The sequence below is a fragment of the Balaenoptera physalus genome (genome assembly GCF_965194825.1).
Source record: "Balaenoptera physalus genome assembly, chromosome: 3".
NCBI classification, from domain to species: Eukaryota; Metazoa; Chordata; class Mammalia; order Artiodactyla; family Balaenopteridae; genus Balaenoptera; species Balaenoptera physalus.
This window is the reverse complement of record NC_138890.1, coordinates 158,903,036-158,919,636: the sequence shown is the minus strand read 5'-3', so window position 1 is coordinate 158,919,636 and position 16,601 is coordinate 158,903,036. Positions and strand designations below refer to the sequence as shown.

The 16,601-nt window shown below is 33.7% G+C and overlaps 1 protein-coding gene and 1 long non-coding RNA gene across 6 annotated transcripts in view; one reads left to right on the top strand and one right to left on the bottom strand.

Moving 5' to 3' along the window:
• Positions 1–16,601, bottom strand: part of CDH12 (cadherin 12) — a 998,421-nt gene that overhangs the window by 195,590 nt on the left and 786,230 nt on the right. For all 5 annotated transcript variants that reach the window (XM_082453738.1, XM_082453737.1, XM_082453739.1 and 2 more), the window contains one exon: positions 2,621–2,915. In XM_082453738.1, coding sequence (XP_082309864.1) covers positions 2,621–2,915 — 295 coding nt within the window. The remainder of the gene's footprint in view (positions 1–2,620; positions 2,916–16,601) is intronic.
• Positions 1–16,601, top strand: part of LOC309656873 — a 1,296,162-nt gene that overhangs the window by 875,357 nt on the left and 404,204 nt on the right. The window lies entirely within an intron of this gene.

The window sequence follows — 16,601 nt, the reverse complement described above, 5'->3', positions numbered from 1 at the left end:
AAGGAATGTGGAAAAAGAAAATAAAGAAAAGAATAATCATTAGATAAAGTGACTTAGAGCAGTAAACCATTTCCATATGGTAAGAAGGGTGTGCTTGGGAATGGAGTTCAGGAGCTCTAGGGACATAAATGTTATGTCTGGACACACAGCAGCTTCTGGCTAGCTTTAAGCTGCTCAGGTAAAAGCCAAAACAAGAAATACCACAAATCTAACTGGGTCTCTAACGGGTGTATTTGGTTATAGGTGTATAGGCAGGATTCCAGAGGATGGCAAAAGTAGTGCCTGATAGGTATTTCATTTCTAATACTGAATTTGCAAGCGGTGTTTCTACTTCTTAGTATTTATTTGAAAAGGGCATATTATGTTAATATAGCCCAAGAATACCTGGGTGAACTCATAACATATGTTATGGTTCCACATTCAAAAGAAATACTGTTCTGTTATTAAAAAAAAAAAAGGGGGGGGGGCTTCCCTGGTGGCGCAGTGGTTGAGAGTCTGCCTGCCAATGCAGGGGACATGGGTTCGAGCCCTGGTCTGGGAAGATACCACATGCCGTGGAGCAACTAGGCCCGTGAGCCACAATTACTGAGCCTGCGCGTCTGGAGCCTGTGCTCCGCAACAAGAAGAGGCCGCGATAGTGAGAGGCCCGCGCACTGCGATGAAGAGTGGCCCCCACTTGCCGAAACTAGAGAAAGCCCTCGTACAGAAACGAAGACCCAACACAGCCATAAATAAGTAAATAAATAAATGGATCATCACGTTTTCAAAAAAAAAAAAAAATTAAAAGGGAGGGTGCATTGAAAATCAGTTTAGGTATTTACTAAGGTCTCTTGAATAACCAATGAGAAATTTCAGTTGTGGTACATGGGAAAACATTTTAAAGAACCTATTCTTGCATAGATCTTTCTGATAACTCGTGGCAGCACAGCAAATTCTCTCTCACCCCAGTACCAAAGCTGGGCCCGCTTTGTTCTCTCACTCACCTACCCTTTGCCTGATTTTCCAGATTTATTTCTCTCTTCAGGCACTAGCTGCAAACTCCTTATACAAGGGCTCAGCTCTGCGACCCTATCCTTTATCCTAATTGGCACCACAAAAAACCTAATTGTTTATCTAATAAGACAGAACTTTCTAATACTGTAGAGGGATGTGTGTGTTTGCTTTAAGGATGCTGTTTCAGTAATAAAGTGTCACTAAAGGCCATAAATTCGTGTAAATATTTCCAATTTACATGAAAGAAGCACCAGGTTAAAGAATTTATGTACTGGATTGCATTGTCTTCTTAAAGGTCATACTTTTCCTCAAAGTACTGCCTTCATTTTTCTGCCCGTGTAAAACCAAGACACAATTTTAAAAACAGCTGTCCCCATTTTCAGGGACTAGTTTCTAATACATTTTCCCAGTTGTATTTCTAAATCTGTAGCAATCATAGCACCGTGTAAAAGAGGCAGCTCAAAAAAAAAAAAAAAATAGCAGAAACTGAATAAAAGATTTGCATCCCTGAATATGCATACAAAAATTTTAAATCGAAGTGAACTCCTCTGAGCTGATTTCTTAGGTGAAGGAGAGAATATGGTCTTTGAATGCCTGATAAGGTCACAGACACAATTTCAAGTGCACTTATGGTAAATCCATGTGACAACTCCTACAGCCACTAACCTGCGTCTGCCCTCAGGGTAGTCTGTGCAATCTTCCTTGCATGTCTGGGATGGTTGTGGGGACAGCAGAAGCCCTCCGAGAAATGTCACACATGGGAAATAGTAACAATGGCTCATATACGAGAGTTTCAAATTGAAACCTAGAAGTGATGAGTAGCTTTACCTTACACATGTGCTAGAAACCAGAAGTTACTATGAAATAAATTGAGTGATTGGCAGTGGTGACTAAGGAATAAAATTTATAATTAAAACTTGTCAGTAAAGCTGGAATCCTTAACTCATTGACCTTAAAATACATATTATAAGACTTTGAGAATTGAAGTTGTTGAATTTATATTTTATTTAAATTATTAAGAATGATGATGATACTATAGCTTAATTGTAAATTTATTCTAGTAATGACTTCACAATGATATTTGCTTCCTAGTTTGATGGAATAACTACTGTAGGTTACTTATAGCCACAAAGGGTACAATACCTTTTCTCAGAGTCTCTATGGATAGCTACAAAGAATGCAACACATCCCTTTCTGAACCACTTTGAGACTCAGATGCAATACATACTTTGGATAATTTATTTTGAGTGAAGAATGACTATCTGGTATTTGGTGTTACCTCCAGCACTGTGTAGGCATCTGAATTTGCAATGACAATCAATTACGGTACAAAGTGAGTTATGTACTTAAAGTACAAAGGAATTCCATGAATTCAGGGAAATGCAAAGACTGTAAAATAGTGAAGAATGTTATATATCCTAGATATTTATGTATCTATTCATACATTTAGAATAGAGCAGGAGGAAAAAATAGTTAAGTAGAAAAAAAAGTAAATGAAATTAATTGTATCCTCTACAGTGCAGGAATACTCTTCTGAGTTACAAACAAGATATTTCCATCAACCTGGAGAAAATAAATGTTGAAAAGGCCTCGTCTCATCTGACAGAATTTTGATTCGCTTACTCACCCACAGGAGACATTTCTGGGACACTAGCAATATAAGGTCCATCCAAAAACTTTGGCTCATTATCATTAATATCCTGCACTTTGATGATGAATTCTGATTCAGGCTCTAGGGGCTTCCTGGTTTCTATGTCCACAGCCTGAGCACGAAGTGTGTAGAAAGGTTTTTCTTCTCTATCCAGGCTCCTTATTGCATGAATGTCCCCTGTAGTTTCATCAATGGTAAAAACGGTGCCAGCGCCATCTCCTGAGAGGGTGTATTTAACAGTGCCCTCTCCCTTATCTAAGTCAGAATGGAGCTTTAGGGAGAGAGGGAGAGAGAGAGAAAGAGAGACAGAGAAACACCATTAAAGGGATGGTCCCATGTTAAAAAGCCATACTTGCAGTATAATTTTTCACCAGAGAAGTTAAACCAAAATCTTATGTTTTTTTTTCCACCAACTTTTTTATTATAAGCATTTTTAACACACAAAAAAAGTTGAAAAAATGTATGGTGGACACCTATATATACCTATATATATCTCAGAGATTCCACTGTTTACCTTCCAATTTAATCATATAGGCTTTTGACTTATCACATAGATAGATCATATCCCTATCCTTTCATTCACTCTCCTGTCACTCCATCTTATTTCTCCATGCATTACAGAGGTTAGAAGTACAGCCCCAAATCCATCAACATGCATAAATACAACTATTTTGAACATTTATTTCTTTTATATACTTTGGGGGATAAAATTTTCATAAAATGAAATGCACAACTCTTAAGTGTACTTAGAGTTTCATTTTAAATGATTGTTGTATTAAAATAAATTAGCTCATATATATTAAATCATACAACTTCCAAATACTCTGAGGATAGAAATCAGTGACGTGAATCCAGTGAGAGATATGGTAAAAAAAAAAAAAAAATCAGAAAACACTGAGCCTTTTCATTTGAAAGGAGAGGAGAGTTTTGACATACCAGGTCAATTTCAGATATGTACGATGGAGTATCTCATTTTAACAGACTGACTCTCAATGAGTTATTCAATATTACTCAGCCAAGCAATGGGTAGAATAACTGATTATCCTTTCAGATTCACAGGCAAATGGTTAGCCCTAATCCATTCTATATATTTGAAATGTTATAATATAGAACATTTTAAATTTCTGCTAAGTTCTTTTGAAAGTCAACACATGTATAATTCACTATAATACAGTATGGAATAAGACACACATCAATGTAATAGGGGAGAGGACCAAAGAGAAGAGAAATTATTATGGTGATACTGTAAATCAGTGTTTTTCAATATGGAGTCCAAGAATTAATGATAGATGGACATAGTCTTGGAGATCTATAAATTATCCAAGAATAAATTTATATAGATAAATAATATGATATAAATATTTCATTATATATAATTCTCTAAGAATATGTGTACTCATATATTTCATAAATAATATAAATTTACATTCTATTTAAATTAAAAAGGATACATATTCTTATAAATAATATTATTTTGTATCCAAATGCTGATCTAAAATGTTTCAAACTATTCTCACTCATTTAGGTACAGCCGTCTGATTTCAATGTTCAAATTTTTATTTTTAAAAGCTCATTCCAGTCAACGGATCAGTCAAAGAAAAAATGTTAAACTTTTAAAGTGACCATAGCCATTTGGGCTGTGCTTTAAAATTTTCACACAATTATAGGTGTCTTGAAAAATTTGGGGTAAAAATGAGTTGTTTTTCTTAATGTTTCAACACAACATAAAAGCTTTGAAAATATTTTAAATTATATAGTTATCCTTTGCAAATAGGTGTTCTGTGTATTCGTATTAGTAATACCAAAACACAAAAACTCAACTTGGCTACATCTTTGCTCTTAAACTCAACATTCTGCTTTAGCTTCAGTAAAATAACGTCATCCTTCATATTCATGTTATTAAAATGACTTTATTCATTTTGTGAATTTGTATTTACTTCAAATTGCTCTGAAAGTATGTTTGCATAAGAGCATAAGCAAAGGATTTGGACTGGGTAAATGATATAATTTAAACAATGAGAAAACTATAAGGGGGAACCAGGTTTTGATTTTTCTTTAAAAGTTTCGGTATATTTTACTCAAGTCTAAGGAAAATTGCAAAGAATGACAGGAGGTTTTTTCCTCCTAATATTTTATGAACTGCTATGAAGCATAGGAAGTTTCAAGCGTAAAATCAAGCTGTAGATACATGTTCTTTGAACTTAGGAATTTCAAATTACAAATTTCATCCATACTATTAAAGATATTCAACACATGAACATTTACTTTTACTTTCAAATTTATCTAAAGATATGAGACAAGCAAAAGCCCAATGCAAAAGCAATGTCTTTATAAACTGGATCCATTTTGCCAATGGCTCCAAAGAATATGTGGTAATATTGTGGAAGCAAGTGAAAATTCTAAGTAGGTTTTTACAATGTGATCCAAGTAGAGTCACCAAAAAAAATTTTCATTTAGCCAAAATCAGAACTGTTTTCTCTTCAAACTGACATAAGAATAAAAAAGCAAATGTCTTTTCAGCTCTATTCAAGATCAAATTAAATTCAGTTGCTGCTACTCTATACACTTCCACCTTTTCCTTCTAATTTAAATTTGGGTTTTGCAGAGATTAAAGTTTCAGAAGAAATATGTGAAAATACGTTAAATTTGAACTGAAAATGAGATTGATGAATGTAAAATTCTTGAGAGGATTAGAATGGTTACAGCAGTTCATTGCATGTTAATACCTTAAAGAAGATCACCTGCAGTACCCAGCATTGACAGGCAATGTTTAAAATTATTCAGTACCACATGTAAAATGGATGGTTAGTGGGAAGCTGCTGCATAGCAACGGGAGATCAGCTTGATGCTCTGTGATCACCTAGGGGGGTGGGATAGGGAAGGTGTGAGGGAGGCTCAAGAGGGACAGGATATGGGGATATATGTATATGTATAGCTGATTCACTCTGTTGTACAACAGAAACTAACACAACATTGTAAAGCAATTATACTCCAATAAATATATTTTTAAAAATAAATAAATAAATAAATAAATAAAATTAGTTATTCAGTATTGATTGAGTCCAGTACATGGGTGACTAGGTAAAAGTATTGGTATTTTTGCAACGTCAATTCTAATGTTAAATAAATGATGTTGGCCTGATGTTGGGTATTGTAGAATTTGCTTTGTATCACATATAAAATAATTTGAATAGAGAACATATATAACATAATAGTTTATGTTGTAAACTAACATAAAAATCCCTATCACCCTCTTACTTAGAGATAAGTTCTTTTATCATTTTATACACTTTCCATTACATATACACATATATTCATATATAAATGAAAGGGTATACATATAGAAGTATGTTTGTATATGTTTTATATGTATATATAATATTATCTGATTATAAATACATATATACATGATATAAAAATGAGAAATGAGTCAACGTTTTCAATAACAATATACCATAATCATTTTCAGTATAATTTGAAACTTTTCAGAATTAGTTTTTAATATCTGTATTACGTTCGTTCAAAGGAAATTGAATGATTCAATGGGTTTTGCTTATCCTTTCATAAACAATGTGATGAATATGTGTGTGTTGTCTTAATTCCTTAAATAAACAGGTAAATATAAATAGAAGGGTAATTATAAAGATCAAAAATGTAACTTTTATGAATCAAAAAATTGTGAATCTTGAATGATTCCAGAACTTGATGTCTACAGATGAGATTGGTTTCTTAAATTTTTAGCAATGCAACTCAGGCTTAGCTTACATTATGAAGCTACTTCTCAGTTTTATTTGCATTTAGCAGGAGGGAGGGTTACAGAAGGATTCACTTGCTGAATCTTTGGGTTGTGTTAACTATGAACAATCACATGATGCTATTTTACACAGTGGCTTTAAGCTCCATGTAAGATAATAATTCCACAAGGATAAAATTATTTTCCTTTATAGTGATTTAAAAATAACGCAAGAAATATTTCTTATTATGATTATTTTTTTAAAAAAGCTGTTTCTGAGTAGGCGCTGACTATATTTACAGACTGAAGCAGCCAAATCCAATAATATCATCTTTTAGTATTGACACTTAAAATTTCTCCCAGAGAGTTCCATAAATGATAGCTATAGAAATATGCACTGTCCAGGCAGTTGTTTTGTGGAAGTGGTGCTGTTATTTTCTGATGTTTTCCAAGTCATCTCAGATGGAGAGTGAAAATGAGATGCCAAGAGAGGCTTAAAAAAGATACCGAGGACTAGCTTTGGAGTGTAAGCAAATCTGAACTCCAGTGTCTAAAAGTTTTGAGAAAGCTAATCTAAAGTTAAGTGTTTACTAGCATCTCTCAGATTATATTTTACAAACTGCTGCAGAAAAAAAGAAATTTATTCTTATTTTCTCTGGGTTGAAAAGTGCACATAAAATGGGAAATACTTTTTATATCACTAGACCCGGCAGTGATTTTTATTTCCATTTGCTATTTGTCAGGATAAGGGTGGTTACAGGCATGAGGAGGGCATGGAGGATGTTGGGAGAAATGTATGATTCTGAAAAGTTTTTGCTAGAAAATCAAAAATTGTGTTCAACATGTATTTCATTTGATGTATATACCTGCAAATTACTTTATTAATTATATGTCTATAGGTTTTATGGTACACTACATAGTGTTTTATGGTACACTACATACTATTTTATAACCTGAATTTTAGGTGGATTATATAACAATTTGCTTTATCAATAAGTATGAATTTATTACATCTATTTAAGTTAATCACAGGTATTTTAACCAAAGTACTACATTGAAATGGCTAAAATCAGAGTATGGAAGAGCTTGTAATGCACAATTTTACCTTCCTTTTCTCAGTCTCATTCACCAGGGAAATCATGTTTTAACTGTTTCTGTTGAATTCTTATTAAAAAAAAAAACATATGTGGATATTTGTTAAATATAAAAATGTTATAATAGTATTTCTTTTATCAATTTGAATAATACTTATTGACTTGCAAACCCCAGGCCACTTCTTTTTTTCCAATAGTGTTGTAATATCATTTATTTTACTTGTTATCAATGAAACACTGGTCTGAATAGTATATATGTACTTTGGGTCTGAATTCAGTTCAATCATACAATGTAACTCTGGTTCTCTATTTTCTACTATTATAACATTAACACTTTTACAGTCCCCCCTAAACTCCTTCCCTTTCTCATCCCTGAATTCCATTGTCTGTATTATACAAAATTAAGTGTAAAGATTTTGTCAATTTGGTCTATTTATATATTTATGTATTTATTTATTTATTGGTCTCTTTTTTAAAAGTAAGCGCTAATGGTTAATTTTATGTATTAGTTTGACTGGGCCACAGGCTGCCCAGACATTTGGTCAAAGACTATTCTTGGTATACCAGTGAGGATATTCCTGGATTAGAATAACATTTGAATCAATAGACAAAGTAAAGCAGACTGTGGTCCCTTATGTGGGTGTGCCTCATCCAATCAACTGAAGACCTGAATAGAACAAAAAAGCTGACCCTTCCATGAGTAAGAGGGAACTCCTCCTGCCTGACTGCCTTCAAGCTGTGACACTGGTTTTTATTCTGCCTCCAGACTTGAACTGAAACATCAGTTCTTCTGAGTCGAGCCTGTTGGTCTTTGCAATAGAAATATACCATGTGTTCTCCTGGGTTTCCAACTTGCTGACTGCAAATCCTGGGATTTGTCAGCCTCCATAATTGTACAAGCCAATTCTTGATAATAAATAAATATATATCCTATTGACTATTTCTCTGGAGAACCCTGATTAATACAAAAGCCTTCAAAGCCCTCTCCATCAGTTGCTGCTAAAACATAAAATAAAACTAAACAAAACACTAACTCTTTTGATAATTATAATAATGTACATATTTTTGTTCCATAGCCAAATAACATACAGTGCCTATATGATTACAATGTTTTCATTTTGCATATGGAGTTTTTTGAGATATCTTTTTGTTTGTATTATTTGCTTTTCTCATATCTTTAAGCTCACCTCATTTCTCAGGGCCAACATCAAATCTCCTTTTCAAAACATACGTTGTTCAGGGACCCCTCTTTCTTCCTACTCCAAACTAGAGCATTTGCACGATTTTCAACCTGGAATTTTTCTTTATTAATCTCCTGGTTTGAAACACTATTTCTTGGATTTTATATTTTCTTCTATATTAGTTGACTAATTTGTTTGTTGCCGCCAATCTCCTATAACTTCTTGAGAATGTGTCTGTGAGAGGTAAGTTTCTTTAGTCTTTGGATGTCAGAAATGCCTTTATTTCAGGCTTTATTTCTTTACCTACACATATACTTAATTACTGTCTGGGCATATAGTTCTAGATTGGAAATAATTTTCCCTTCACACATTTAAAGGAATGTATCTATAGTCTTCTAGAAACCAATGGTAAAAATGATGTCTGTCTGATTATATTTCCATTGCAAGTAAAGAGCCTCTTTTTTCTCCCCATTTTATTTTACTCTAAAATTACAATCTTATTTTTATTTTGGTATTCTAATTATTTAGAACACTGTCTCCAAGTGTGTGTTTATGTGTGCTTGTGTTTTGAACATTGTCTCCAGATGTGAGTTGATATGTGTTTGCGTTTCTTTCTTTGGGTCAGGCACTTAGTAAGTTCCTTCGATTCAAAAACTATTTTCCTTCAGCACTGAGAAATTTCCTTTTATGATTATTTCCATGATTATGTTCTATCCTCCATGTTTCCCATTGTCTTTCTGGAATTCATATGTTCAATGTTAGATCTCATGGACCTTCTGTAAATAATATACTTTTTCTACAGTCATTCATTTCTATATCTTTTGGCCTATTTTGTGAAAAAATTAAAATTTATGTTAAAATTATTTATTGATTATTTTCAGCATTTTCAAAGTCAATACACATACCCATGTGTGCACACACACATATGACAGGCATATTAATTTCCAAGATTTTTTTCCTTTACTACGAATGTCCCCTTTTAATAGAATTGTGCTCTTATTTTGTGGACACTGGGAATTCTTGAATCTTTTTGAGGACTCTGTGTGTGTGTGTGTGTGTGTGTGTGTGTGTGTGTGTGTGTGTGTGAAGACTCTCATTTGTCTGTTCATATTTAAGGATGGAGTTTTGAACTTGTGGGTTGAATTTATTGATTACAGTTTTGTCCTAGGTTGAATGGAAAGAGAATCAACCATTCCTTTTAATTTCAGATATTTGGTTGGGGACATTCTAACCACAATGGAGTTCCATCACTGCCCTATTTATTTCCAGATTCTCTACAGAAGAACTTCTTTTTTCAAAATTTCTTTATTGTTTACATTCTGCTCATTTATGTCTGGATTCCATGCATTATCATGTAGGTGGAAGGAATTCTGTATACAGACTATCAGTTAATCTCTATGTTTTACCCTGCATGTCTTTCTCCTTTTCTCTTAATCATTGGCATTTCTGAGTCTTTTTCAGAATTGTCCCTCCTTAGTCGGAGCCCTCTCAATATAAATGCTTGTAAGTAGCTTTGAACTTACTTGACCAGTCACCAATCCTTCACGCACTTATCAGTTTATAGAAATGGGCTAAATTGTCTGATGCCCGCCACACCACCCCGTTAGCATTATGCCCATCATCACCTAATAACCAGCCACATTCAATTTTCTCCTCTTGTCTCTCCAAATACTTTTTAAAAAAAATTAATTAATTAATTAATTTATTTATGGCTGTGTTGGGTCTTCGTTTCTGTGCGAGGGCTTCCTCTAGTTGCGGCGAGCGGGGGCCACTCCTCATCGCGGTGCGCGGGCCTCTCACTATCGTGGCCTCCCTTGTTGCGGAGCACAGGCTCCAGACGCGCAGGCTCAGTAATTGTGGCTCACGGGCCCAGTTGCTCCACGGCATGTGGAATCTTCCCAGACCAGGGCTCGAACCCGTGTCCCCTGCATTGGCAGGCAGATTCTCAACCACTGCGCCACCAGGGAAGCCCTCTCCAAATACTTTTTTTAGTTCTTTATTTTTTTTGAACATATATCCAAGAAAGTTTCAATCATTGCATTTGTATTTTGTGTCTTTGTTTTCTTTAAGTTTAAAAGAATCATGCTTATTTATATTAATTATTTTCTCATCATTATCCTTCTCAGGAAATTAGGCCCCATTCTGAATGCCTGCTAGAACATGAAACATCCCGATGTGTTTTTAAATCTTTACTATTCTATCTTAGAATATCTCTTCAGCTTTTAAGTATGTAAAAGCCAATGTGGTGCCATAACAGTATGCCCTACTTAATACTGAGATCCTTGTAATACAAATTACAGACATCTTCCACCAGCCATCTCCATAAATACATTCAGTCTAGGGGAAAGCTTCCCAGTACAGGACATGCCTCAGTAAATGTTGGTGCAATAACAGCATGTAAATAGTAATACTTATTTCCACTTTTAAAATCTATGATTATGAAGGCTGTAGAATGATTTAGTACTATGGTTCAGCAGTTAGTGCATGAAATAGGAAGTAATATTATAACTTTTACTTACATACAGGATTCATTCAGATAAATGGGCCAAAATGAGTATGAGAAAATTTTATGTGAATTTCTTTCGACAAAATAATTTTATTATATACAAAACAAACTACTTTTGCTACATTGTCTTTGGTGAACATAAAATACTTAGTGTGTCTTCTTTGCAGTTGCTTAGTTCTCAGGAACCTCACAGTGGCCATTGTATCAGCTACAAAGTGATTAGATTACGTTTAAGGCACTGTTTATTTATGAAAGAAGACCAGATACAAAGATGATCTATAACTCTGCCTGTGTAATGCCATAATGCAAAATTTCTCTCTTTTGGAAGCCACTGAATGCCCAAGAATATTTGACATTCTATTCCATTCTGCTCCCTGAAGGGACTCATTTGTTCTTCCTAGCTTGATTGTTGTCATTTGAGCAAAAGGAATATCACTTTACAAGGCTGGAAATTACCTTTAACAGCCCAATGTTAGTTGAGAACTCCCCTGCCTGGGTTACAGACCCAAAGCTATTTATCATCTGGAAATATTTCACCTTCTATTTAAGAGAGTAGAAATTCATTTCAAAAGGGCCCACACCTCCGCCAAGGTAAGCCAAAGAAGAGCAAAGAAGAACAAAGACTATTTGCAATGCTTGGGAGCAACGAAAGCTGATATGCTTGGATATATTATACATCCCATTAGAGAAAAATATATACTATTCACCCGATGTTCTCTTTCATCTTTCTTTTTCTCCTCGAAGATTGCATGTGTGGTTACATGTGAGGGGCATCCTAACTATTTTTTTAGATTGTCATATTTTATGACTTTACCTTGACCAGATTATATTATATCATTTGAGAGTGTCACATTATATTAATAGGTACTTCTGTAAAAGTTTAAGAGGTCATTGGCATGGGCCCTGGATTTGGGAGGAAAAATATGGAGAAGAAGGTTAAAATAATTTCTTTCCTACATTTCCAAAGCTGTAAAACATTTTTCACAAAGCCAGGTTTTAGGTAAAAAAAACATTTCCAGACAATAAACTAGTCATCAAATTGTCAGTAACAGAATCTCTATGTGGAATAAAAGTGAATTTTATGTACGATTTCAAATGTTGTTACTTTTCAGAATACTAGATAGGTTTGTATGATTTATTCTAGATTTAAAAGAAATGCCAAAAGTATACAAAAAATAATGCCAATAATCATGGTTTATTAATAATCATAGTACAGTATTATAGCTAGATATCATTTATTAAGTTATTACTATTTTGTATCTATGTTATTACTTTTATTATTAGCCCTTACTGACTATCAGGCACTGTGTCACACATGTTATAAGCTTTACTTAATTCTCAAAATAAATGATATGCTAATATTATAAATCTGATAGATAAAATTTTTAAACTAAATTCTAATAGTTCAACATGTAAAATGTAATTTTCAAAAGCTATATGTTCTATCCTAACTTCTTAGTATATGCATCTAATAACTCTAATAAAGCAGACAGACCCAAATCTTAATTCTAATATAAAACATGGATTGATCTAAAATCCATGATTATGAGCATCAAAATTTGGGGTTAGAGTCCCAAACCCATTCGTTCTTACCTGGATGTTACTGTGTAAGTTAACAAATTTCTTTGGACTTCAGAATCCTCATATGTAAAATGTGGATTCGAATGTTTGTATCATAAAATATGGAGGATATTGTAGAGAATTTAACTTCATAATGTCCATTTCCCTTCATTTATCTCTATTTACATCCAAACAAGCCCAGGATAGCAATATTTGTTTCCACTTCACTTATATTAATTTATGTAAATAGGTGCAAGAAAACTAATCAGATACAAAATAATGTTAGGAAGCCCTATCAAGCTTCTACTTTTGGCTAGAGAATTTGCTAATGGCTTTATATACTTCATACACTCTAATACTCAAAACAACCGTATGAGTACAACCCTACTATTATCATCCCCATCTGGTAGATACAGAAATTGAGGCACAGAGAGGCCAAGTTGGCTCGGGACACACACATAGAAAGAAACAAAGCTGAGATTCCAATCAGGTAGTCTAATCCCATGCGACTAGCACTTAAAACCAAAGGAGCTTTCTTTTAATTTGGTAAGTATAATACCATTTTCCTTAACTTTCAAAACTGGGTCTCTCTTGAGAGGAAACACACACACACACACACAGACACACACACACATTGAATCATCTTTGGTCAGATAATTAGCTTAGCCACAGATGCTAGCTACCCAAGTATTTTGTGACATCAGTTGGAACAAAACCCAATTGCATTATTATGGATGCATTCCTGAGATTGGCTTCATTCAAAAATGCTTTGGACTGCCCACTAGTGATTGCACTAGGCTCTAGAGAACATCACGTAGTATTTGTTCTTAAGGACACAGGAGTCCAGAGTCCAGTAGGGAACACTATGTGTCATAACAACAAAGATATCCATTGGAAACACTGTTTCTTTTTATAGTTTTCTGCCTCTCAAATCCTAATTTTCTATAGAAAATGTTTATAAGCATATGCTGTATAATTTAAAAAATGTTATATTTGTGTTTTATTAAAGTACAAAGTGATATTACATTTATAGTTAGAAATCATATAAATAATATGCTGTGTCAATTATAGATTTGAAACAATTAAGTCAACTAGAAAATTGTGAACAATATTTATGTTGAAGAGAATATAGTTAACTTTTATATCAGTGAAATTCTTCAATGAAAATTATTTTCCTGAGTTTCTGCCCATGGTTATACTATAATTTGCTTTGAAACATATAAAAATCCATTATGTTAAAGACGAAATGGAGTAACTATTTAATTAGAGAAATAGTCATTAACGCGTGTGGTTTCTTTGTCACAATTTACTAATAACCACACAAATAGACATGTGAATGTGTGTGAGGATGTTTAGACATGTGTACATGTTGTATGTGAGAGAAAAAAAGAGAAAGAGATGGTATTTATACATGTTTTCATGTGCTCACACATGCACATTTCTGCAAAATGAATAAAGGTCAAGTAGATGTACATACTCTAAAACAATACTCTAAGAACACAATCTGAAATTATATTATCTGCTTTTTTTCAAGGGTGGTTTGAAGGTGACCCATTTTCTGTAACATGCATTACTGTGGGGGTTGCTTTATGTGTTAAAGCACAAAGCCATCTCATTTAAGTCTTTTATTTCCTTTCCTCACTTTACAGTAACTACTTTAAGTGGATTTTGAAAGTATAATATCACCAATACAAAAAAAAAAAATCCAATTACTTAAACAGCTTGCTTTCTTTGTATCATGAGTTAAGCTTTATGTCAAATTTACTGTTAAGAATTCATTTCTCTCAGTCTTATATCCTATAACAGTGCCATAAATATTATCTTATTTGCATGATAATTTATACTTTAAATATTATTTTTTGCTGAAAGAATAAAAATGAGTAACCTTAATGTTAAATTTCAATTTGTTAAAGAGAAATAGAGTTACTATTCTGTGTAAGAAATGCAGTAGGTTACATCTTGCTTCTAAGTATAGGTTAGCTTTGTTTTTTTTAAAAGCTCTCATTATAAACACATTAAGGAAAGAATCATTCTCAGGATTCACTTCCCACTAGGGCTAATAGGATTCCCTAGAAACCACCAAAGAGATAATAGGTCCAATTTGACTTCAACTTTAAAAGGAAAAAGGAAAGAATAAAAAAAAAGAAAAATGAGCACAGATTTCACAGATATTAGAACCTCAATTTTGACTGCTTTTTAGCAGATACATAGTATTGGATGCCTGAGTGAAATAAACTGTTTTCAGGCTATTGCATTTTTACAGGTCAAATTTTTTTTAAACAAAGAATTCAGGATTATAAGGGCAGATGTTTAATTTGATATTGATTGAGGCCTTAAATGAATAAATTTCTCAAAGTTTGATTACTTTTCAAAAGAAACTGAGTTGCTTTGTGATTAAAATTTCCTAATAATTCATAGAATCCATGGAATCATGTATGTATGTGTGTTTGTAGCACATTTTCCTGAAACTGACATATGAATACCATAGACTGTATATTTGCATTATTTCCAAAATTAAAAAAATATATTTTACTGATCTCCTTTCATTGCTTGTTACAATATTTTTCTCTTCATATATCATTGATTGCTGATTAAGGTAAGTTATAGACAGAATTTCTGAGATCAACCAGGGTCTGATCATACTTCACTGTATTATTTTAGATCATAAATAATACAGAACTGAATCCAAATCAAGCCTTAATTCTGAATTATGATTGAACTCCAGCATATATGGTGTGATAGGCAGGATTCTACTATATTGCCTAAGATTTCTCTCCCCTTGGTGTACATTCCCTGTAAAATTCCCGGGACTGGGAAGACTACGGATTTAACCCTTAAGGTTACTTCATGTTTGGTGAGCCTGATCTAATCACATGCGATCTTTGAAAGCAGAAGGGTTTTTTCCCAGGTGTAGAAAAAGGAAGTCAGAGACACATACTTCAGATGGCTTGGAAGAAAACAAATACCCATGTTGAAAATTGCTAATACAGAAGGGAGTTGAGGGCAGTCCCCACGTCATTGCTAGCAGTATGAAGACACCTCAGTTCTACAATAGCAAGGAGATCAATTCTACCCTGCTGACACCTTGCTTTCAACCTTGTGAGACCCTGAGCAGAGAACCCAGTCATGCTGTGCTAGATTTCTACCTGCAGAATGTGAGTTAATAAATAGGTGTTGTCTTAAGCTGCTAAGTTTGTGGGAATTTGTGATGCAGCAAGAGAAAACTACATGTAGATAATTACAGAAATCAAATATTATTGTTATTTATTTTTAAAAAATAAGTCGTGACTTTCAATTAAAGAGATAATTTTGATTTCTTGGTTATGTGCTCCAATTTTCTAACACAATATTGAATTTGTTTGCTTGTTTAATTTTTCCTACCAATATCTTTATTATTTCTAGTAAACACATTTGCTGCTTCCTTTGTATAAGTGATCCTGTACCAATCCCCTGTGTGAATCTAGTGATGTTGTTAAGTACTGCATTTTGTCCCTTTGGCCATTCTATGGGCAGAGACCTCAGATCTCAGATCTGGTCAATGTTAGTAAGAATCTGCCTTTCCAGTCGAAGAAGTCCCTGCTTGACTTTTAAGATAGTCCTCATCTCACTCTACATGCTGGACAACATAATGGAGACACCTTGAAAACAGAAGAAAACAAAGTCTACATACAAAGGCAGACTGAGATGAGAGAAACAAGGAAAGGAGAGAGGGAGTCATTCTGACACCATCGTGTCAATTCCAGGAATCATTCAGACTTTTCCATGTAGAATGAACCTATAAATCTCCTACTCTGAATTTGGTTTTGCCAGGTATTAAAAAAAAATCCTGTCTAATTGACCCCAAAACAGAACCACACACTTTCTTTTTCCATACAGTAAGCAC